This window comes from Lonchura striata, chromosome 16 (assembly GCF_046129695.1).
Source record: "Lonchura striata isolate bLonStr1 chromosome 16, bLonStr1.mat, whole genome shotgun sequence".
Taxonomy (NCBI): Eukaryota; Metazoa; Chordata; class Aves; order Passeriformes; family Estrildidae; genus Lonchura; species Lonchura striata.
In genome coordinates this window covers 2,219,645-2,241,859 of record NC_134618.1, presented here as the reverse complement: position 1 = coordinate 2,241,859, position 22,215 = coordinate 2,219,645, and the positions used below count along the sequence as shown (strand labels likewise).

Sequence of the window (22,215 nt, the reverse complement as noted above, 5' to 3'; positions counted from 1 at the left end):
GACAGCCACCCACACTGACCCCAGGCGCTGGAGTGTAGAGCTGAGCTCATGTCAGCTGCTGTGCCTGGAGCCTTCACTTGGGCAGGCAGGGGAGCTTTTCCTTCCCACAGCCAGCCTGGGGGTCGCAGGGACCCGGAGGCTCAGGGTGTGGCTGGAAGGTCCCTGCCCCAGCAGCAGCACTGCTGGCACATGAGCTGTTCATAGCCAGGCTCCTGGTGCTGGCTGGTCTGTGGGATGGCACCACAGTCCCCACCAGCCACATCATAGATTCATGAACTCCTCTGGGTTGGAAGGAACCTTAAATACTGTTTATCTCATCCCACCCCCTGCCATGGCCAGGGACACCTTCCACTGTCCCAGGTTGCTCCAAGCCCCATCCAGCCTGGCCTTGGGCACTGCCAGGGATCCAGGGGCAGCCACAGCTGCTCTGGGCACCCTGTGCCAGGGCCTCCCCACCCTCATGATAAAAAGTTTCTTCCTTATGTCTGGCCTGGTGACCTGTGGGCAGGGTGGTCATTCCCTGGCCAGGTACCCACTGGGCTCGGAGTGGGCAGAGCTGTCCAGCCCACCTGGGCTCTGAGCTCTGTCCTGGGGCACAGCAGCTCTGTCAGGGACTGCTTCTCAGCTGGAGACTCGGAGGGGCTACACCCTTCCACAAAACACACTTAAAATCAAGGAATTGCAACAATTATTAACACTTTTTACTAGGCCAGGATCTGCAGTGTTGCAAACCTTAACATTCAGAATATCCATAAACCACATTGTAAACTACCCAGTCGATTTGTTTGTGTTCGATGGTGGAGGAAGGGAAAAAATGAAAATGCCTTATGATCATCCATCCTCATGTGCTTTTTTAAAAAAAGAAAACCACCTCTATTGCATTGGTTTCCTGAGACAGAATCATAGTTAGAATCACTAAGGTTGGAAAAAATCTTTAAGTTCATCAAATCCAACAATTAACCCAGCACTGTCAAGGCCACCACTAAACAATGTCCCCAAATGCCACATCTACAAAACTCTTAAACCCCTCAAGGGATGGTGACTCCACCACTGCCCTCTGCAGCTGTGCCATTTCCTTTTTTTCCAGGAAAAAAGTTTTCCTGATATCCCATCCAAACCTCTCCTGGCACAACCTGAGGCTGTTTCCCCTGGGAGCAGAGCCTGGACGTCCCCTCCTGTCAGGAGTTGTGCACAGCCATGAGGTCCCTCTCAATCGAGTCTCCTCTTCTCCAGGCTGAGCCCCTTTCCCAGCTCCCTCAGCCCCTCCTGGTGCTCCTGACCCTCCCCAGCTCTGTTCCCTTCTCTGGACACGCTCCAGTCCCTCAAGGTTTTTCTTTCTATGAGAGGCCCAGAACTGACCTCAGAGGGATGTGACCAGCCCCAGCTCATCCTTCCACAGAACCTCAGCCTCTTCTATGGAGAGATGGAGTTTGATGGTGTGTGGGTTTCTGGCACTGCAAATCCGATGTCCACATCACCTCCCTGATGGTCACAAACACATCCTCCATGGCCAGAGAGCTGAACTGCTAGGGTGGGCAAAACAGGCAAAGTCTGCTTGCAGACTGTAGGACAATAATTAGCAACACGAACCAATTGTGGCTGGGATAAATTTAGTTTGGCTGCACTGAGACTCTTCAGACAGAGAAGGTGGGATCTCCTTCCACACCTCCCTGCAGGATGGGGCTTTGCCATGGGTGAGCTGGTGTTGGCTGGTCAGCCCCTGAGGTCAGGACATCTGCAGGCATTGTTTTCAGCTATCAGTTGCTCTAGGGCAAAGTTTAGCTGTAGATAAATCAAGATCATCTCACTGAGTCCAGATGATTCATAACCACAGGGCAGGAAACCCTTTTTTCTTGGGGGCACCTGGTTTAATGTACATAGATGTTTACTCCTGAGCACTGAATAATTTCCATCTCTTTACTTCTCATTAAAAGCAAATCAGAGGAGGGAAAACAGTGAGAAATTTCTCTCTGCCTCTGTTTCTGCCATCTCTGAGAGAGCTTCCTCCCAGCTGTGCAGTCTGCCTACACTGGGTCATTTGCTGTGTATTTTAATTGGCAGAACAAATTACTTTCTCTCCAAAGCACCACTCCATTTTAAACCATGATTCTGCAGGCACGAATGGAGCAGGGATCTGTTCCAACAGGGTCTGCTCCAGCTTCCACAGAGGGAAGAGCATTCTGTGTGGGACAGCATTGTTGCCTCCTTTGAAGAAGGGGAGCTGGAGTGGAATTTCCACACCTTGTTGATGAGCCTGCTGGAAGAGCCACCTTCACCTCTGAGCAGCAGCTGGAAGTGGAGAGGAGAGAGAACTTGGGCAGCAGGGAACTCTTAAACACAAGAGAAAGGACAAGATTTTGCTGGAGAACCTCTCAAGTCAGTTCTCTTTCCTAAATACGCCAGGCAGTGCTTTGCATCTCAGGCTTCTCCTGAGGATCAGAACCTGCCTTTCGGTCTACTCCTGCCAGAACAGCTCTGCCTGCTCAGGTACAGGTGGCTTTTCTCTCATCTCTGTGCACCAGTGACAGCAGAGCTGTGCTGCTGCTCCACTTCTGTGCCCGGCCCTCTGCAGAGGCTGTGTGTGCTGTGTGTGAGCTGCTCCCTGTCCGTGATGACATATGGTGTGCCCAGGCTGAGGACACTGTGTCCAGAGCCAGGCAGGTCCTGGAGACTGTAAGACTGGTTTTTCAGCCCTTCCGTGCATTGTGCAGATCTCTCCCACCATAGTGACACACTCCTGGGTGCTGATCCCTTCCTCCCCAGCAGAACCAGTAGGACTCTGCTGCTCAAAACTCACCCACGTGGCTGCTCAGGAGTGTTTTGCCACCTGAAGTGACAAAACACCTGTCTGCTTTTGCAAATGGGCCTTTGGTTGGTGTGACCGGTGCTCAGTGTCTGATCCATGAAGCCCTGTGTTCAGATAATGTCCATTTCTGGAGCAATCCAGGGCAGCAACTTGACACTGTGGCTGGGCCACACTGGAGACCTCTAACTCCACAGTCTGAAACTGATGAGATGAATGATTGCCAGGAGACAACCTTCCCAGCATTTTCCACTCTTAAATATCACAGTAGTAAAAGGTAAAATCATTAAAGTCCTTCTGCAGCCCCCTGTGCCTCATCTGAAATGAGGACGACAAAGTGCAGAGCAAGGGGTTATTAATATCCTGTCTCACGATGATGGCTTTATAAACATCCTTACTGCAGGCACAGCCTCAGTGGGGTGTTCTGGCATGACCTTCAGCCAAATGCCATGCTTTTATCACTCTTGATATTTAACCAATAAAGCAAGAGGAGGAAGACTTTGCCCCTAAATATCTGACCATATACACCGGGGGATGGGGTCAAAGCTGAGAGAAACTCTGTTAAGTGTAATGCTAAATGCTCCTAAGACCTGATGCTCTTCTCTGGGAACTGTGCCAGAGCTCCTGCAAGAAGGGGATCAGATGTTTGACGCAGTGGAAACCCTCCATGCCATAGGGGATGACTCATGGGCAAAAGCCCCACACAGCAACAAGGCCACACTCATGCCAAAGCAGGGGATTTTGACTGGTGAGATGAGGTCTTGATGGAGACAGGAGGGTCCTGACTGCAGGGAGAGGAACAGCTCCCACTCTGGAGGTCCCCAGAAAAGACTCTAGCATTCCTTGTGACTGGTAGATCTTGAAAATAAGAACCAAAATCACGTCCCAGTGGCAGGTCTTCAAGTTCTCTTCCAACCCACACCAGTCTGTGATTCTATAATCAGAGAGGAGAAAAGATTTTGTAGGTTAATGGATGGAAAAGGTAAGGAGCAGCTGTGAAGGCTGGATCTCTTGGTGAGCGGAAGACTGGGGTCACTGGTCCCTGTCAGGACCTGGCATTGTCTGGATGCCCTTAGAAATGGCCCTTAATGTTCCCTGCTCCCACTTCCAGAGAGTGCCCTTTGCTGGAATAACAACTCTGAGAAAAGCCATGTACCAGAAAGGGCTGAGGGATGGTGGGAAGTGCAAGACACGGGTTCTTGTAGAAGGGTGGGTGTGGAGAGGGTACAGGAGGCTATCCCAGGCCAATGGTGACAGACACCAATCACCCAGCACAAGTCTGGGGGCTGCCGGGCCCTGCAGCCTCCGCTGCTGAGGGGACTGGGCATCCCTGGATGGGGAAGCCCATCTCTGTAGGAGCTGGATGGTGGAGACTGGGTGTGTGGAGACATTGCCCTTGTGGGATGCATCCAGACCAGTTGTAGAGCTGAGCAGCCTGAGGTTGCTTTGGACATCCCAGCTTGTGTCTGGAAGGAAATCTCTTACCTGCAGGGATCATAGGAGCCCCTTGGCACCCCTGCAGGGCCAGCAGCAGTGGTGAGGAGGAGGAATAGATCTGCCACAGCTGAAAACAGATGGGTGAGAGCATTGCTGTCACTGGCATTCACCTTGCAGCCACTCACATTGGTACTGCTTGGGAGTGCTCTGGCTCTCTGATTCCTGTCTTGGTCCTGAAAATACAGATGTGCCTCTGCCTTTCTGGCACATCCTCCATGCCTCATTTCCCTCCTGGCTTTTTCCCAGGTCATCCTCCCCTAAAATGACGCAGCAGATGCGGGACCTGCAGCTGGCACAGGCCAGGAAGCCACCAGGCCCTTCCTCACCAAATGCAGCCAAGAGGCTCTATCGAAACCTGTCCGGGAAATTCCGTGTCAACTACACCTCCTTCGACGAGGGCAGCCTGGTGGGACGGGGCGAGAAGGAGAAGCTCCGCAAGTCCTACCTGGTCAGTGACTTCTGGCTCCATCCAGATGGGGACAGAGGGTCCCTGTGTGGGTGGTGCTGGAACCTGGGTGGGAGCACAAGATTGTGTTAAGTGAAGCTGTAGGAAGTTCAGTTGGAGATGGTCCAGGTGTTTGCTTGGCATCATCCAGATTTGTCTGCAAAGAGCTGATGCTCCTAAGCCCCTGGAATGAGGGCACCCTCTCCCTAATTGGGTTCATGGGGTGCTAGTGAGGGTCCAGGGTATGTGGTGGGATGGAGGAGGGTGCCCCATGCTCAGCCCAGCTGCATTTCTCCTTTCACCCAGTTCCAGAGCAATGCTGCACTCTTTGAGGCTGTGGAACTGCAGGATCTTGACAGGGTGCAGGAGATGCTGAAACACTACAGCCCTGAGGAGCTGGACCTCAACACTCCCAACAGCGAGGGGCTCCTGCCCCTGGACATCGCCATCATGACCAACAACGCTCCCATCGCCAGGGCCCTGCTGCAGGCGGGAGCGAAGGAGAGTCCACACTGTAAGTTGGGACAGGAGTCGTGCTGTGCCCATCGCCTGTGTCTCCAGCATGATGCAGTGGAGCACCCCAGGCATTGGATGCAGGTGGGGCGGTGATCACTGGGCTCTGGGAGACAGATGCAGGCTGCAGCAGGGCTCGAGGGGAACCGCACACTCAGGCAGACCCCAGGACCAGGACACGGAGAGGAGGATGGGGTCTCAGGGTGGGGATTCATTGCCAGCAGTGGCAGAGCCTGCCCTAACCACCTTCTCCTCCCTTTCCTCCTGGGCCCGTGGCTGTGTGCACCTTCCCACAGTTGTGAGCCTGGAAAGCCGCTCACTGCACCTCTCCACGCTGGTGCGGGAAGCGGAGCAACGTGTCAACGAGCTGATGGCACAGGTGGTGAACGAGGCGCCCAATGCTGACTGCTCCGAGAAGGAGAAGCAGCTCAAGGCCTGGGAGTGGCGATTCCGGCTTTACAAGCGCATGAAGGCAGGGTTTGAGCATGCCCGTGAGTGACCACCGGAGGGCTGGGGGGCTGTCCCTGCTCCAGGGGAAGGAGTGGGGCTGTGCGGGGCACCAGCACCCATCGCCTGCACCCTGTGGCCAGAACTTGCAGTGTGGGTGCATGGAGGGGAGAATATGTTCCATCAGGGAACATGCCCCTGGGACCGGAGAGAGGCCCAAGAGGGACACGGAGAGGTTCAGAGTGACCGTCATTGCTGTAGCAGTCCCTGCACTCTCTGTCCCCAGGAGTGCCAGATGCCCCCAGCAGCGTCCACCTCTCTGTGGCCAGCAGCTCCTCATTGCAGGTGACCTTCTGGGAGCCCCTGAGCGTCAACTCAGCTGTTGTCACCAAGTACAAAGGTAAGGATGACGATCCCTGCAGCAGGGCAGGGTCACACAGCCACAGCAGGTGCCTTGCACCCCATGTCAACACAACAGAGCCATGGGCAGTGCTGCCAAGCCCCAGTGAGGCCACTTTTATACTGAAGGACAGGGGAAGCCATGGCTGCTGGACAGCCTAGCCACCATCCAAATGCTCTGAGCTAGACCAAACATCATCCTGCACCAAGGGAAAATTCGGAGCGTCACTTGTCGACTGCCCCCCTCATCCTGCACACTGGGAATACTTCATTGTTATGCACACCTCACCCACTTAAACTATATCTTTTTGGCTTCTGGAATAATTTATTCCATCCCCCACTTCTGACCCACCAATTAAAGGTGCTGACCCCATCTTATGTGGCTTGGTGACGACAGCAGCTCCCCATGACCTCTTCACGACCTTCTCCCCACTATGAATCACCTTTTCCATGCCTGCACTCCACTGCCTCCATCTCCTGTGCTGTCTGCCATCCCCCTGCAGCTGCTGTCTGTGACATGCTGCCCCAGCCCTGGTGGCCTGTCCCCACTCCAGGGCCTCATGCACCTTGGGGTCTTTCTGCTTGCAGTGGAGTGGAGCTGCTCCCCCACCTTCTCACCACTGCTGGGAGAAGCCGTGATCGACAAGCTGAAGGACCTGCACTTCACCATCCAGGGGCTGGTGTCCGTGAGTGCCGGGGTGCCCACAGCAGGCAGGGCTCAGCAGGGAGAGCCCACAGCTGGGAAAAGCCACAGGCCATACTGCAGCACATGAGGAGGGGATCAGGCTGCCCAGGGCAGTGGTGGAGTCATTATCCCTGGAAATGTTCCAAAGACTTGTATTTGGTAGTTTGGGACATGGTTTAGTGATGGCCTTGGCAATGGTTGGACTCAGTGATCCTAGACACCTTTTCCAGCCTTAATGATTCTTTGTTTCTATGATCGTTCTGAGCAGGAACAAGAGGATTGTGCCATGCTGTATGCCATGGGCAGAGCCTGGGCAGAGCCAAGAGTGTGGGGCTGGGAGAAGCATGTTTGTCCGCCCATGGCTGGAGCCACTGACAGTGGGGAAGCTCCCTGACAGGGTGCCAGGGACTCGGCAGTGACAGGCACAACAGGCCCATTCACCCCATGCCTGATTTGTCCTCCGTCCCCCTCCCCACTCCTGTCTCCACCCAGGCTCTTCCTGGGCAGTAAATCAGTGGCTCAGTCCTCTGCCACCTGCACAGTCCAACCCCTCGCCCCAGCCCTGATGCCACCGAAGGAGGAACCAGCTCCATCTTCATCTTTGGGAGCTCGGCAAGGTCATGGCTGGTGGGACCGTGGACCCTTGCTGTTTTATCTCCCTGAGAACCATAAGAGCCATGTCTGGGCCGGCACCAGGGACACAGGGACTGCGGTGGGATGGAGCTCAGGATGGGGGCACAGGCAGATGCTGGGATAAATGGGGTCACCCTTAGCAGGGGTAGGCAGGCAGGGAGCACTGATTTGAGGAGCAGAGGACCCCCTTGGTGAGGTGAGAGGGGCTTAGGCCCAGCAGCAGTTCCAAGCCCAGGAGTGCTGTCGGGGTGGGAGCTGCCCTCAGTGTGGTGGGAGGGACTCAGGCGGTGCCTGGAGCAGCATCGCTGCAAGGAACTGCTCCAAGCCCATCAATCACGCTCTCAGAGCTGCTCCATAGGTCCTGTTGCCTTCATGAGTGCCTGGAGGCCTGGCAACATCTGTCAGCTTGACTGGGCTTTGATCAGAGACTTTAATCACTGTCACTGTGCTACAAGCCTTTGACAGTGCTGGGCCAGATCCCTGTCTCCAGGGGCTGGAACCTTATATGTCCCAGGGGATCGCCAGCACCCCAGTCCACACAATCACTGAGTCTTTCAGGCTGGAGCAGCTTTGGCAAGGGGCATTTGCAATGTCCAGTCCTTCCTCTGTGTGCCCCAAACCCACCCAGCAGGGCCACGGGGATTCTCTAGTGCCTCACAACAAGGACTTTGTACAGGAGGGGAGGTGAGAGCCAGTGACCCAGGCTGTGGGCTCCTAGCTGAGTGCTCTCGTGGTGTACTGGAGCAGTGGGCTGGGGGAATCCTCCTTGCCTCACCCGCCAAGCTGGAAGAGGTGGTGTCATGCTGAGTGTGCTGCTCTCCTTGCAGGGCACGGCGTACCACGTCCGCGTGTCTGCCTACAACATGAAGGGCTGGGGTCCCCCACAAGCCTCCATGCCCCCCTTCGCCATCCCTTCCAGTGAGTACCCCTGGGAACACTCCCACGGCAGCCAGCACAGGGCTGGGGGGACAGGACAGCTCCCTGTGCCATCCAGGGGTTCCTCTCACTGCTGGGATGGGAGGGAGTGGACCCAGGGGCAGAGGCAGAATTTGGAGTCTCGGGCCAGGCGGGAAGGCTGTGCCTGGGGTTCTGGGATGCTGCCTTCAGCCAACAAGTGCTTTGTCAAAGAGTGAGTTTTCAGCCTGGAATTACCCTTGCTGCCTGGGAAAGGCTGAGCCATTTCAGGCCACCTGGATCAGCTCATTCCATGGAGAAAGCTATTAGGTGGCAAAGAGCCAGGACTCAGAGTGGTCCTGGGGGGCAGTGGCCTCCCACTCTGTACCACCACATGGTCTCTCCCATCCAGCCCAGGCCCAAAGACTTGCATTCCCTGGCATGGAGCTAGGATGGGGGTCACGAGCCCCAGAAGAGACCAGCTCTGGGCTGTTAGCACTCTCCTCCCCATGCTGGCCCCAGGAAAAGTGTCAGGAAACAGCCATCCAATGTCATACAAGGCACCCTGGGGTGCTGGGTGAAGAAGGGCCAGGTGGACTGAGCTGGAAAGAGCAGCCCAAAGGTGAAGTTCAGGACTAAGGGGGCTCCAGAAATGTCTCTGCCACATGTCACCAGTCCCAAAACAGGTGCCTGTGTGGTGTCCCATGGGACTGATGCTGTAAACGAGTAAGGAACAGCCCCTTGAGAGGCTGAGCTTGTCCCAAGGCCATGGAAGCCCATTCCTATCCCACCATGCTGAAGGCACCCAGGGAGCAGTGAGGGCATTGGGAACAGGTGGAGGTCAACAGTAATGGGTCAGAGATGTGCAGCACCATGCACAGCTCTGGCTGCATGTCCACAGAGCACTGAAATCACCAAAAATCCATTTGCATGTCTAGGAATGCACATAGCAAGGACACAGCAGTCTACTGCCGTGGCTTGGTCTTGTCCCTGTCATATTTGCACCCACTTTAAAGCCCGTTTGCCGCCTCACACAGGTCCCATTCCCTGTAACCAAGATCTAGGTGGCATCAATTGAGTGTAGTTGAAGTGAATCAGACAGGAGTGGGGTTTATTTATTTTTATTACCAGTAATATTTCTCCCTTCAGTAGAGATCCCTCCCTGGCCCAGCAGAATATAGTCAAGCACCTCCCTGGGTGTTTTTAAAGCTACTAAAAATAGTGGCAAGTTCTAGCCAAAGTTAACAGAGCTGAACTTTCCATGGAAAACAGCAGTGGGCAGGACATGGGGTGTTTAAAGCAATTAATATAAAGTTGAGGGAGAAGAGCCAGCAGGTCCCCAGCCCTGCTCATGGTCCTGCTGCTGGCCCATAGCGGGTGGAGCTGATGGGAGTTTATTTATGTGTTTGTCGAGGTAAGCCCAGCTTCCAGCACTCATCTGGAGTAACTGGGGAAGACCTGGAGGAAGACACTGGAAAGAATTTTATTTTTTAAGGCCAGTGAAGTGTAGCAGAAACAGACAGACCTTGTTCCTTCCCCCTGGTGTGTCCCTGCCATGCTGTGAGGAGGCCAGTGGCCACGGGGTGCTGTGCAGAGCTGGGGGTTCCTGGGAAGAGTGGCACAAAGCTGGGGATCTCCCAGCACACCCAGAAGTGCCCAGCACCCACACCTGCTGCCATGCTGTGGCATGGGGGGGGACACCCAGATGATGTGGGAGGAGGGGATGGGAACCCCTTTTGGCCCAGGCAAAGGGGTGCCAGGGTGATGCTGGTTTGTCCCCACAGACTGGCGGGAGTACGACGGCAGGGCGCCACGGCGGAGGGGACAGGCTGAAGCTCTGGACCATCTCCTGGGCCAGGTGAAGACCGTCCACCAGCACTGCATTTGCCACGGTGAGCCCACAGCACAGTGCTCCAGGGAGGCTGAGGCAGGGGCAGCTGAGTCCCCACAGTTGTGGTGTGATCCACAGAGCTGGGTGGTACAGGAATAGATCTGTGCCATGGATGAGGAGAGCAGGGAGACACCTCAGGCAGTGGAGACCCCACTGCCAGTGCTCAGGCAGTGGGGATCTCAGCCTTCCCAATGAGTTGGTATCAGCTCTTCATCTCCTGCTGCAGCATCCTTTGCTCTCTGCTCCACAGAGCCCTGCAAGAACCAGCCCCAGAGCAGAAAGCATTCAGTCTCCAAGAGCCTCAAACACCTCTTCCACCCTGGCAGCAAGTTTCTCAAGACACTGAAGCGGTGAGAGCTGGTGCATGGGGTTGGGGAGAGCCCCTGTCCCAGCAGGGCTGCAGAGCTGCCCATCCTGAGAGCTGTGCCTGCACACTGGGGGCTGGGGGTGCCCAGAGCAGGGTCTGCACTGGGAGTGAGCTGTGGTGTCAGTGGAGAGGAGTCCCATGGCCCAGAGATCAGAGGTTCTCTTGGTGTCTCCATTTGGACTGGCCAAGATGTGCTGGTGCCCAGATCCCTGCATCACCTCTGGGGCTCACCTGGCACTCCAAGTTGTCCAGACCCAGAGTGTCCCCTGCACAGTCTGGCCCATCTCTGTCCCATGTGCTGCAGGGTCATGGGCCGTGGTATCTATTGGGACACGCTGGGTTCCTGCTCCTGCTCCCGTACCAGCCACAAGCCTCTTCTGCCACAGGCTGTTGGAGAGAAGTGGGGACCTGGGGCAGAGCATCTCCTCTTCTCTCAGGAAAGAGACCCTTTGGGAGATGGAGCTGGCAGCTGGGGGTGGCACTGAAGTCTGTCTTCCCTCCCATGCAGGGGCCTCTACCTGACAGCCATCTTCTACAAGGACGACAACATCCTGGTAACCCACGAAGATCAGATCCCCGTGGTGGAGATTGATGACACCTACTCCTGCCTGCTCATGCAGGATTTCCTGTGGCTCACCAAGGTGGGTGGCTGAGGGACCCTGTGTTTAGGCAGAGGGCCAGGAGTACCAAGGTGACCCAGGCAGGCATCAGGCAATACTTCTGCCTCTCCAGTCCAGACACTGGGGCTTGGCAGTGCCAGCAGCCCGTGGACTTGCTTCTTGCTGGGGTTCAGCATGGACCAGGTAACTTCCAGGGAATGGCATTTCATCCCAACCTCTAGAAGCCCAAAGATGAGTGACAGACCAGAGCCACACTGGGCAGGCTGTGTGCTGGGGTGGGTGGGCACTGCATCTCTACAGGGATGTCAGTGGCTGTTGAATTGCTTCCCCTCAGCATCCTGCCATGGCACCTCTGCCTCTGCTGTAGGATGCACAGGGAGCTGCTGGCAGCTCCTCTGATGTCAGCAGACTTAAGGAAAGTGCATGTGGGCATCTCAGGGCCAAAATAATTTGCTGGATGATCCTTATCTACTGATGGAGAGTGCTTTCTTCTCCCTCCTGACCTTGGCCAACTTGTATTCAAACTCAGGGTTTCAGTCCTAGATGAAGATGGATGTCTGAGTGGACATGGCTCAGGGCTGCCCTTGGCTACAGACTCTGGAGGCATCTCAGTGCCTGTGGCACGGGGATTTATTTGCAACCCTGCTGAGAGGTGCTGCATGCCCATGCACATTCCTAACCCAACTCAGAGAGGCAAACAATTTCCCCAAAAGCCTGGTGTGACCCAGCTGCAGCAGCGGTGACACTCCTTGGTGTGTGCAGGTGTCATGTATGTGGGACGAGATCCTGTGGCTGCGGCAGTGTGTCACTGTGTCCCAGTCCTCCTGCTCCTGCATCCTGCAGACACGCTTCAAAATGCTGCTGGCTATCTCACAGATGCAGGTGAGGGTCAGCCTGGGCAGGGAACAAACACTTTAAGTGGGATGCTAGGGGCTGAGCTCCCTTGGGAGCAGCATGCAGATGTACCACAGTCGGGATAAACCCAGGATCTGCTGGCCATGACTGTCATGACTGTGTGTCCCTGCCTCATCCTCCCTGGCAGGACTCCAGCCGTGGGACAGTGAGGTGTCAGGTGTCATGGCAGTCTCCTGCAGAGGGGCTGGGGACCATCAGGGTGTTTTTCTGGGCAGACTGGTTTCCAGCAGGCAGCTGCAGGCACATCCCAGCTGCCCAGACCCACCATGCCTCCGGGATATCCCCTGACCCTCTGCTTTCTCCTGCCTTCCTACCCTGTTGCCCAGGGGCTGCTGGGCATCCAGGACCTGGGGCAGGTCTTCTTTGAGCCCATCAAAGACAAACAGGGCAACATCCTCATCGTCACCCTGAAGGAGGTGAAGACCAACCAGACCTTCGAGAGCGTCCGCTGGGTCCCCATCTGCAAGCTGCAGACCAGCCGGAAGTCCGTGTCCTCCCCCGAGGAGCCCACTGCTCTGGACACGCTGCTCATCTCCCTCCAGGTGCGTGCTGGGGCGAGGACAGCACTGGGCTCCCCTGGAAAACACCAGTGCTCCCTGCTCCCCCTCGGCCTGGGAAGCTCACAGCAGAGGGGAAGCAAAGCCCAGCCAGCCTCCAAAACTCCTGTTGTTTCAAGAGGAGGCATCAAGTTGGTGCCAGATGAAACCTGGCAGCACCAGGTTGTCTTCCTGTGCTGCTCCCCTTCTCCAGCTGGACTGGCTGTGCTACAGCATCAGCCTTGCTGTGAGGACTTGCTCAATCCAGCAGTGCCTTTGTTCCCAGGACAAGCTGGCTTATCACCAGCGGAGCAGCCATGCCCTCTCCCAGGGCCTCTACCTGGGCTACTTGAAGCTGTGCAGTGCCGTGGATCAGATCCGAGTGCTGGTGCCAGAGCAGCTCCCCAACATCCTGTGCCATGTCAAGATTCGCTCCAACCCCAACATCTCCAGGTGGGATTTGCAAGGCTGCTCAGCCAGGGCAGTCAGGCTGCTCTGTCCCATCCGGGCTAACAGCACCTATCACCTCCTGCTTCAGCAGCAGTGTAATACTCCCTCTTAGCCTTGCCATGCAGTGCTCTCAGGCACAGGGTAGGGTTGTTAGGGTGTCCTGTGAGGGGTCAGGGCTGAACTTGACAATCCGTGTGGGTCCCATCCAGCTCAGTAGATTCTGTGAGTCTGATTCAGCCTAGAGCAAACCAAGTTCCCTGTCTACCTCCACCTCTCCCATACCTCTGGGGATGCTGCAGTGTCTGGGACAGGAACAGCCAAGCAAAAACAGCTCTCAGAGAAATGTGTCCACGTCCACACAAACTGCTCCTTCCTTCACCTGTCTGTCTCTGGCCTTCTGCAGGGAGGAGTGGGAGTGGCTGCAAAAGATGGCCAGCGTGGAGGAGGCTGCTCCCACAGAGCCAGAGACTGACAGGTCCCAGAACCCCTTGTTTCAGGAGCTCCAAGTGGCCATCAAGGAGCTGATGACCCTGGTGAACATCCCATTTCAAGAGGTAGAGGCTGGAGTCAAGGTCTGGGCAGAGGGAGGGGATGGGGCTGTGAGCACAGTGCTGGTGGTTGCAGTGGGTGGGGAACTGCATGGCTGGCCCTCCTGGTGGGGCTGGAGCACCCAGATTTTAGTGCTGTGCAGACAGAAGGTGAGTGGCGAGTCTGCCCTGCCCAGGGACAGTGTCCACAGGAGCTGTTTGTCCTTCCCACGCTGTACTCCAAAGCAACGACAGCAAATCTGGGTTTACTCCTGCCGGTGGTTTGGTCCTGGGCAGCACGAGACCAGCCCAACTCTGCCCCTCCAAAGCAGGTTGGTCCCTGGCCAGTGCTGGGCTGGAGCTTCAGCCCCTGGGGCCAGACTGCATGGGGAGAAACCTTCTTCCACCATGCCAAGTATCTGCTGGGAAACAACCCAGCAGCCCCAATGACAGGTATGTGCTTCTGCCTGGGTAGCTGGGAGGGCACCTCCCTGCTCATCACTGAGCCATTACTGGTGGTACGTTTTTGACACCCTGTCATGGTGACTTTGACCAGAAGTTTCAAAAATTTTAGGAAAAATTAGAGAAGAAGTGATGAGATTAAGCAGATTATGCCAGAAGCAAGGGGGCTCTGGTTGTGTGCTGAAGCTGCAGTGTCCCCTGGCTACAGGTGATCCCTGAGGACTAATCTGTGCAGGAGGACTGGACAGAGGCCCCACCAGGTGATGTGTGCAGCTGTTACCTGCACTGTCTTCTTGCAGGCCAAAGACTTCCGTCTGTACAGCCAAGAGGTGCTGGACTTTGGGGATCAGGTCTCCTTCCTGCTGCTGCTGCCTCCATCAGATGATGTCTGCACTGCTCCAGGCCAGAACAACCCCTATACCCCTCGCTCTGGCTTCCTCACACTGCCGCTGCAGATCTTCGAGCTGGGTGAGGAGAAGGGATGCCAAAACTCAACTCTGCTGGTCCTGCTGTCCTCTGAGGCCTCCTGAGAGCTGGGCTGGGCAGTGGTGTGCCTAGACTTCCCTCAGTCCCTGGGGAGCAGGGATGGAGGGATGTACTGAGGGCTGTCCAGGTGGACTAATGGACAGTGTTGCCTCCTCATCTTGGGTGATATGGAGGAGGACATGGGACCTAATGTTTTTCATCCCCTCCCCTCTTGTTTCCTCTCCCAGTCCACTTCTTCACATACAACCGGGAGTTCATCACACAGTACTGCCAAGTGTCTGCCCTGCTGGAACTGGAGTCGCTCCTCTCCCAGCAGAGCCTCAGGGAGGCTTTCTCCGATGCCGAGCTCTCCACTGCCAAGCAGAGGCACCAGCAGGTTCAGGACTACATCCAGGTATGGGGTGGGAGCCAGGCTCCACAGTGCCCCTAACCTGCCAGGACTCAGGCAGCAGCATCTGCATTCAGGCTGTTCGCTGGTCTTGGTGGCCCCAGGGGATTTCTCTGATCTGGCTGATGGGCAGCAGTAGGCTGGTCTTTCATAGATTCATAGAATGGTTTGGGTTGGAACAGACATTAAATCTCATCCAGTTCCACCTTCCACTGTCCCAGGTTGCTCCAAGCCGTGTCCAACCTGGCCTTGGGCACTGCCAGGGATCCAGAAGCAGGCACAGCTTCTCTGGGCACACTGTGCTAGGGCCTCAGCACTCTCACAGCCAAGAATTCCTTTCCAGTTTCCCATCTAACCCTGGCAGTGGGAAGCCATTCACCCTTGTCCTGTTACTCCAGGCCCTTGTCCTGTTCATCCAGGCCCTTGTCCCATCCCTCCATCCCTTGTCTGAAGTCCCTCTCCAGCTCTTCCTGGAGCTCCTTCAGGCTCTGAGGTGTCCCTAGAGCCTCCTCTTCTCCAGGCTGCAGATGCTTTATTGAGCAACTTCTTACTGCAATGATCACGTTAAAAATCCCAAGGAGAGACCCAAAGAGCACATGCCCTCCTTGCTAGAAATAGGCCTGCATGTGCATTTTAGGATGGACTTGCAAGAGAGCATCCCACACTACCCCTGTCCCCAGCACCCCTGCTGAACCAGCAGCTGTGTCCTCCTTCTGCCTGAGAGCACTTCCTTTGCATTTCCCAGCCCGGGGATTCCCCCAGAGCTCTGGAGAGATGTTTGTGTACAGACTCCATGTTTTGCCATGGGATTTTCTTGTTGCTATCATTTGCTGTGTGAAAGGGCTCCTCCATTTCCTCTGTTGGCAGCAAATGGAGGAGATCTGGCGAGAGATGCGCTGGATCATGGATGTCCTGCAGCACGCCCGCTACAAGCAGCCCTCCTGTGGGATCTCTCTCAGTGGCTTCCTCAGCGAGGCCGGAGGGACAGTGAAGGAGAAAACCCGATCCTCCTCATCCCACATTGACTACCTTCCATCCCCAGCGCTCTCACCAGAGACCAGCCGCAAGCTCAACTCCGGTGAGGACGCGGCCGTGCCGGGCTCCTGCCTGTGGGCTCATGGCTGCCGTGCTCGGTGGGTCGGGGGGCTGGAGCCGGGTGCATGCAGGGCAGTCGGCCTCAGCCGGGGCGGGACCTGCCCTGCCTGTTCCATGGCGAGTGCCACTCTGCTGTGTGACAAGGGGACAAAACTCAGAGGCTTCCCTGGATTCCATCTCCGCGGGGGTTATCCACACTCAGGCTGAGCCACTCGTTGCTTCTCTCCCGCCTCGCAGACTCCCACGGCCTGTCGGACGAGGAAGGCTCCTCAGAGGTGTTCCTGGCCACTGACAGCGACTACGACTCCAGCCGGGCGCAGAGCCCGAAGGAGCTCGACCTGGTGTACTCCACCTCGGGGCCTGAGTGCTGCAGCCGGAGGGTGGCCCGCACCCTGCGGGACAGTGCCCCGGACGTCCTGCAGAGCCACGAGCTCAAGACCCCAGCCCCAGTGCCGCCACCACCTGAGGAGCCCCGGCCACCGCCCAAGCTCTATGACAGTGACTTCGTCCTGCCCAGCCGGCAGATCGAGCTGCTGCGCATCACAGAGAAGCGACAGGCGTACTGCGTTCGGACCAGCAGCCTTGACTTCCCCAAGCCCCACTGCCCCGGTCCGAGAAAGTCCTGCCCTGGCTCCGTGGACAGCTCCCCGGTCGAGAGCAGGACCACGGGCCTCTGCAGCCAGCTCAGGCTGGGGACTGGCTTGACACCCAGCCCCGAGGGCTGCCGGGGGGGACAGGGCTCTGAGCCCGTCTGCCGGACGCGCTCGGATGAGTGGACTCAGGACTTGACAGAGCAGCAGCCAGAGCAGCCTGGGGGCTTGGCCGAGCAAGGGAAGAAGCCGGGCTCTGTCACCTTGAGGGTCTGCCCTCAGTACGAAACGGGACTCTCCAAAGAGACCAGTGTCAAGGTACCAGAGCCTGTCATGGGTGGCGCAGCGGCTCTGCTGTGCCCAGAGGGACAGGGCTGGCGGGATGGGGACAGAGACAGCAGGGCTCATGTGTTCCACGCCTGGCACTGCCCTCCCCATCCTCCGCCGTCCCAGGGGTGAGGTTCCCCTGGAGACCCGCAGCACTCCTGTCCTGACTCCCTCTGTCCATGCTGTAGATGAGGCTGCTGGTAGGACAGGGTGTCTCTGCAGGAACAATGGCTACTGCTGCAGAAGGAGTGAGCCAGGGCCACACATAGTGAATTCTGGGGACACGGCAGTGGGGCTGAAGTTCAGCTCTTGGTCTGTGGTTCAGCAGGTGACAGTAGGTTGGTGTCACCCAGAGTGGGCAGGCAGAGGAAAGGACACTTTTTTGTTGGTTTTTTTTTTGTTTGGTTGGGGTTTTTGTTTGGTTTTTTTTTTTTGTTGTTGTTTTTTTTTTTTGTTTTGTTTTGTTTTTGGTTTTCTTGTTTGTTTGTTTTTTGGTTTTGTTGTTTTGTGTGGTTTTTGTTTTGGTTTTTTGGTTTGTTTTTGGTTTTGTTTTTGTTTAAAATAAAGAGAGAAGAAAAACCTGACTGTTCTAATAGTGGGAAAAAACCAAAATAGTAGATGAGTGTATTAGCAGAAATCCAAATCTTCCTTGATATATCTGAGCTGCTGATGTAATAACTGAATCCATTGTTTAAGATGGTGTCCTTGCCACACCCTTGCCATGTCCTGGTGTTCAAACATATCATCCTTCCAGGCCAAAATTCAGCTGTCACCCCTGCCCTGCGCATGCTCCTCCTACAGCCTCCTCTTCCCAGGTGTGTGGTCTCTGCTCCAGCCTTCCCCATTAGGGAGGTGAGAGCAGGAGCCTTTTGTCTCCAGCCTGTGGCAACTCCAGTGGCAGAACCCACTCCAATTCCAGCTAGGACAACAGGCAGAGCTCCTTCCATGCTCCTTCAGACTATGCTGGAGCAGCTGTGTGACCTGACTTCTCTCCATGGGGGCTTTGCTGCCAAGAGCTGACCCCACCAGCTCTGATCACTCACACCTGCTCCAGGTGGGCTCCCCCATAGAGGAGCATCCCCCAGGACGCGCATCTTGGGCAAGTCCCCCTCTGGCTTTGTGGCCTCCTTTGGTCTCAGCCATGGAGATCCTTCCCCTGTTGAAATTACCTTTCCAAGACATTCCTGGTGCCCAGGACTGAGGATGATGGAGCAGAAAATCATTAAATCATGGACTGGTATGGGTTGAAAGCAACCCCCAAGTAATGGCAGAGGAAGAACAGTGCCAACAGGCTGATTGGTTTATTGCTGGGGAGGTTTGATAGCCAGTGTCTCTGCACCAAGCCAGGACATCCTAGCAGAGACAACTGTGCCTCACCAGATTATTTTCTATTTGAGGAATGCCCATAGATTTCTGTGGAACTGAAGCGGAGCCCTCAGGTTCTTGGCGGGCTGCCCATGTGGCTTTTGAAGTTGCAAAGCTTTGGACACACCTGCTTGTCCATTTTACGATGTTCTCAAAGAAAGGCGAGTTCAAAGGCATGGCTCCTTGGCTGGTGTAAATCAGCTGAGCCCTGCCACAGCTGTTCAGGGCTGGCAGTGTTCACATGGGCCCAGGGCTGGGACCACCCTGCCAAGGCAGCACTCCTGGCGCTCCACAAACCCTCACAGATGTGCCAAAGGAAATGTTACCTTCCCTGGGCGAGGATGGATGTCCTGCCTTTGGGCCTTTGAAGCCAAGCAGTGGCTCCTGGCCTTAGCAGCCGGGGTCCTGATGAGCTCATTTTTTTGACAGGATTGGGGATTCACAGGGCTGTCCCCAGGGAAGCAGAGGGCAAGGGTAGCTGTTGGTGGGAGAACCCCAAGCTTGTGCACGGATGAAATTTATCGCCCTGTTCCAAAGAGGTTTCAGTTGTAGTTTGGCAGAGCTGTTGTGGTCCAGCTGGTCTGAGAGTCTGGACCCTGCTCACAAGAGGGACTTCACACAGATCCCTCCATGGTACCAGGAGCAGGGCAGAGACTGTCCCTCTCCAGCTGCAGGTGATGAGATAGTGGGGCAGCCTCAGCAGAGCTGTAGGTAACACGTGCAAGGGCTGAGTGGCAAGGGCTTGGAGACAGAAGTGGAGGCAGGAGAGCAGTGCATAAGTTTGGGCCCTGGCATGCTAGGGCACCCCTTGGGCATTCCCTGGGCATAGTGTGCCCATGGCTCTGTGCCAGGCTGCTGCACCTGCTCACGGGCACCACTGGGCAGCTGTTCCTGCACCCTCACCATTCCTCCACGCCGTTTGCTGCCTCCAGGCCCTGCTCCTCCTCATTCCTCCCGCCTGCCATCCATCTCTCCCATCTCTCCATCTCTCCCATCTCTCTCTCCACAGCTGCACATCACCAGCCAGACGCCTGCCAGGGAGGTGGTGAAGCTGGTGGTGCTGGAGATGAATGACATCTCGCGGGACGTGCTGGGCAGCTTGGCCGCTGTCTGCTATGGCGAGGAGCAGCTGGAGCACTTCGGACTGGTGTTCGCTGCCAACGAGAGCGAGCGGTGGCTCCCCGATGACTTCTTGCCTCTGTCCCTCCACACCAGCCAGCCCGAGGGGCGGTTCTACGTCCGCATCAAGGAGACATCCCCTCTGGTGCTCCAGTATGGGCCAGCGACCACCGTATGAGAGGAGGAGAGCCGGCGGGATGGAGCGGAGACCTCGGCTTCCAGTGAGCAGACAGCTCGTCTCTGATGCTTCCTTCTTCCACAGACACCCTCTCATCAGGCATCCACAGGGTGGAATGGGATCATACTGGGTTGTGTGTTATTTGTTTGTGCTATTTTTTAATTTTTTTTTTTAACCAAAGAGACATCGAGACTCAGTTTTTCTGACTGGAGAAGAGGAGGGTGGAGTCCAGAGACCTCAGAGCTCAGGACTCTCTGCAGGAATGGAATTTTTGAAAGTAAACATTTTTTAAGGAGAAATGGGGGAGAGAGAGAGAGAGAGAGAGAGAGAGAGAGAGAGAGAGGGAAAAATATTACAAGAAGAAGCAGCAATACTTTTTTTTTCTCATTTTTTTCTGGAAAACCTTGTTTGGGATTCACTGAAGGCAAAACCACTGAAGATTGCTAGGGAGGGCTGTGGTGTCAGTGAGGAGAGGGCAGGAGCCATAAGGACAACCCTGGGAAGGGTGTTTTCCTATCTGCCCTCCTTTCACTGCACCTGGAGAAATGATTCTTGCACAAAGTTCTTGGAAAAAAATTATATTAGTATTTTTATTCTGAAAAAAAGTCAATAATCATTGTGCTAGAGCCACTGGAATTGGGTAAAAGTGAAGACGCTTTGACTTGTGTCCAAGACTAAAGGAACCCATGCAGCCAGCCCCCTGCACTCATAGATGTGTCAATACCACACTAGAGATTTGCTATAGGGCATCTCCTGCAACCCCCTGGGCTTCCCTGTCCCTCTGGGTGCTGTTTTGTTCTGGTGATTGTGCTTCTCTTTCTCTAGTACGTCCTACAGCATGACATTTTGTTAGCCACTAGGTCTCCTGTTAACATGGTTACTTTTCTGATCTCCTGTGGTCCATAGTAAAGACGACTGCTGCTGACTGCATATCACTTGTCCTTCTTGTGGCTGGGTGCATAGCATTCCATCATCCATCTCCCAAACCAGCTCTGATTCCAAGGGCTGGGCTCCTCTTTCCCAGGAGTGTTTGGTGGGATGCTTTCCATGCTGTTCGGTGTTACATTAACACAAATCACATGCGTGGGAGCAAAGTACTAGTCAGAAATGCTCTTCTGGGATTTGTTGCACTGTAAGGCAGCAAGATAAACTTGGGCGTGCCAAGGCATCAGCTCCATGGGCTGGTGAAACCCCAGAGCTGTAGGGCTGATGCCTAGGTCAAGTCCTGCAGCCTCCACTGAGGGAAGAACACCTGCAGATGAGCAGGGATGGCAGCGAGAGCTCACAGCTGTGTCACAGCTGGCACAAACACTGTGAAGAAGGTGCCAGTCTGGCACCCCTTGGCAAGGCGAGGCTCCTGATGCTGATGTCCCTGCAGCAGCCACCTCACTGTCCTTCCCTTGGCATGGAGGGGTCAGGGCTGGGCAGCAGCCCCTGTCACTGGGTGCCAGGGTGCAGGAGGGGCTCCATGGGCAGCCATAAGAGTCGTCTGTCACTCTGCAGAGGTTCCTCATTCCTCGCCTTGTGGCCACCAGTGTGGCACGGGCAGGAATATATCCCAGCATGAACCCTTCCTGCCCCACGTCAGAGCCACTGTGGAGGGGAGGATCCTGCGCCAGCCCCTCAGCTGGTGCAAATCAACCAGCACCACATTGACGTCAGTGCAGGCACCACCATGGGATGTGGAGGCGAGCGACAAAGGAACTTTTTAAAAGGCGCTTCTCCCATCTCCTCTCTCCTTTGCTTGTCTTCTGCCTCAAGTTAAAACAAACCCCACTCTCCCAGGTCAAGGAAAAAGTGGGTTGGTGAGTGCAGAGGTTCCCATGGCGTTTGCCATTGTTGGGCATCCACAGGCATTAACATCCCAAAGAAGCAGGAGCTGCAGGGTGGCCCTTCCCTTTGCATGTGTCACCTATTGATGCTCAGAGCCTAAGGCAAGGCAGAGGGAAGGCACAACTGGTAGAAAACTAAGTGCCTTTTTGGAAGTCACAGAGTGAATTCAGTGTTAGATCAAGGCTATGTACAGAAAGCTACATGTGTGTCCCTGATGCTCCTCAGCATGGAGCCGTGCAACTCCTGATGCCCTTTTATTTGACCCCAGAAGGGAAAAAGTCCTCCCCTTGCCTTAAGAATTTGTTCTCCCTTCGTAGAAGCCCAGTTCCATCAAGAGAGACGGAGCCATGACCCAAAGCCCCGTGCTGCTCTCTGAGGTGGGCCTGGGACAATGTCTGCAGCTGGAGCTGCTGCCCAGCCCCGGTGCAGAGCTCTGTCTGTGGAAGGGTCCCGCTGGCTGTGCAAAGCTTCTCTGCAGGAGATGCTCTGGCCACACAGCAGCTTGGATCACTTGGCTGCAGGGAACACTGTGGGACCTCCTCTCCTCGCCTGGGAGAGGAAGAGAGAAGGAGCCAGGGCCTGGGTAGGAGCAGAGCTGAATGCAAAGTGGGAAGAGTAGGAGTTGCACAGCTTTTTATTGGGAAGCCCCACAGCCATGGACACGGGGATGTGTGATGTCCTGATGCAACACACTCCTCACAGAATGACAAAAGATTTGAGGTTGGGAGTGACCTCTGGAGATCATGCAGT

General features: G+C 55.6%; 1 protein-coding gene across 3 annotated transcripts in view; it reads left to right on the top strand.

Moving 5' to 3' along the window:
- Positions 1-20,562, top strand: part of LOC110470184 (ankyrin repeat and fibronectin type-III domain-containing protein 1) — a 168,195-nt gene extending 147,633 nt beyond the window's left edge. For all 3 annotated transcript variants that reach the window (XM_021529644.2, XM_021529647.3, XM_021529646.3), the window contains 18 exons: positions 4,547-4,748; positions 5,052-5,259; positions 5,555-5,749; positions 5,992-6,105; positions 6,693-6,790; positions 8,250-8,340; positions 10,101-10,208; positions 10,458-10,557; positions 11,083-11,215; positions 11,957-12,076; positions 12,436-12,651; positions 12,932-13,098; positions 13,499-13,649; positions 14,384-14,552; positions 14,798-14,964; positions 15,826-16,036; positions 16,291-16,961; positions 19,345-20,562. In XM_021529644.2, coding sequence (XP_021385319.1) covers positions 4,547-4,748; positions 5,052-5,259; positions 5,555-5,749; positions 5,992-6,105; positions 6,693-6,790; positions 8,250-8,340; positions 10,101-10,208; positions 10,458-10,557; positions 11,083-11,215; positions 11,957-12,076; positions 12,436-12,651; positions 12,932-13,098; positions 13,499-13,649; positions 14,384-14,552; positions 14,798-14,964; positions 15,826-16,036; positions 16,291-16,961; positions 19,345-19,632 — 3,409 coding nt within the window. In that variant the 3' untranslated portion in view covers positions 19,633-20,562. The remainder of the gene's footprint in view (positions 1-4,546; positions 4,749-5,051; positions 5,260-5,554; positions 5,750-5,991; positions 6,106-6,692; positions 6,791-8,249; positions 8,341-10,100; positions 10,209-10,457; positions 10,558-11,082; positions 11,216-11,956; positions 12,077-12,435; positions 12,652-12,931; positions 13,099-13,498; positions 13,650-14,383; positions 14,553-14,797; positions 14,965-15,825; positions 16,037-16,290; positions 16,962-19,344) is intronic.
- The last annotated feature ends 1,653 nt before the right edge of the window (positions 20,563-22,215 follow it).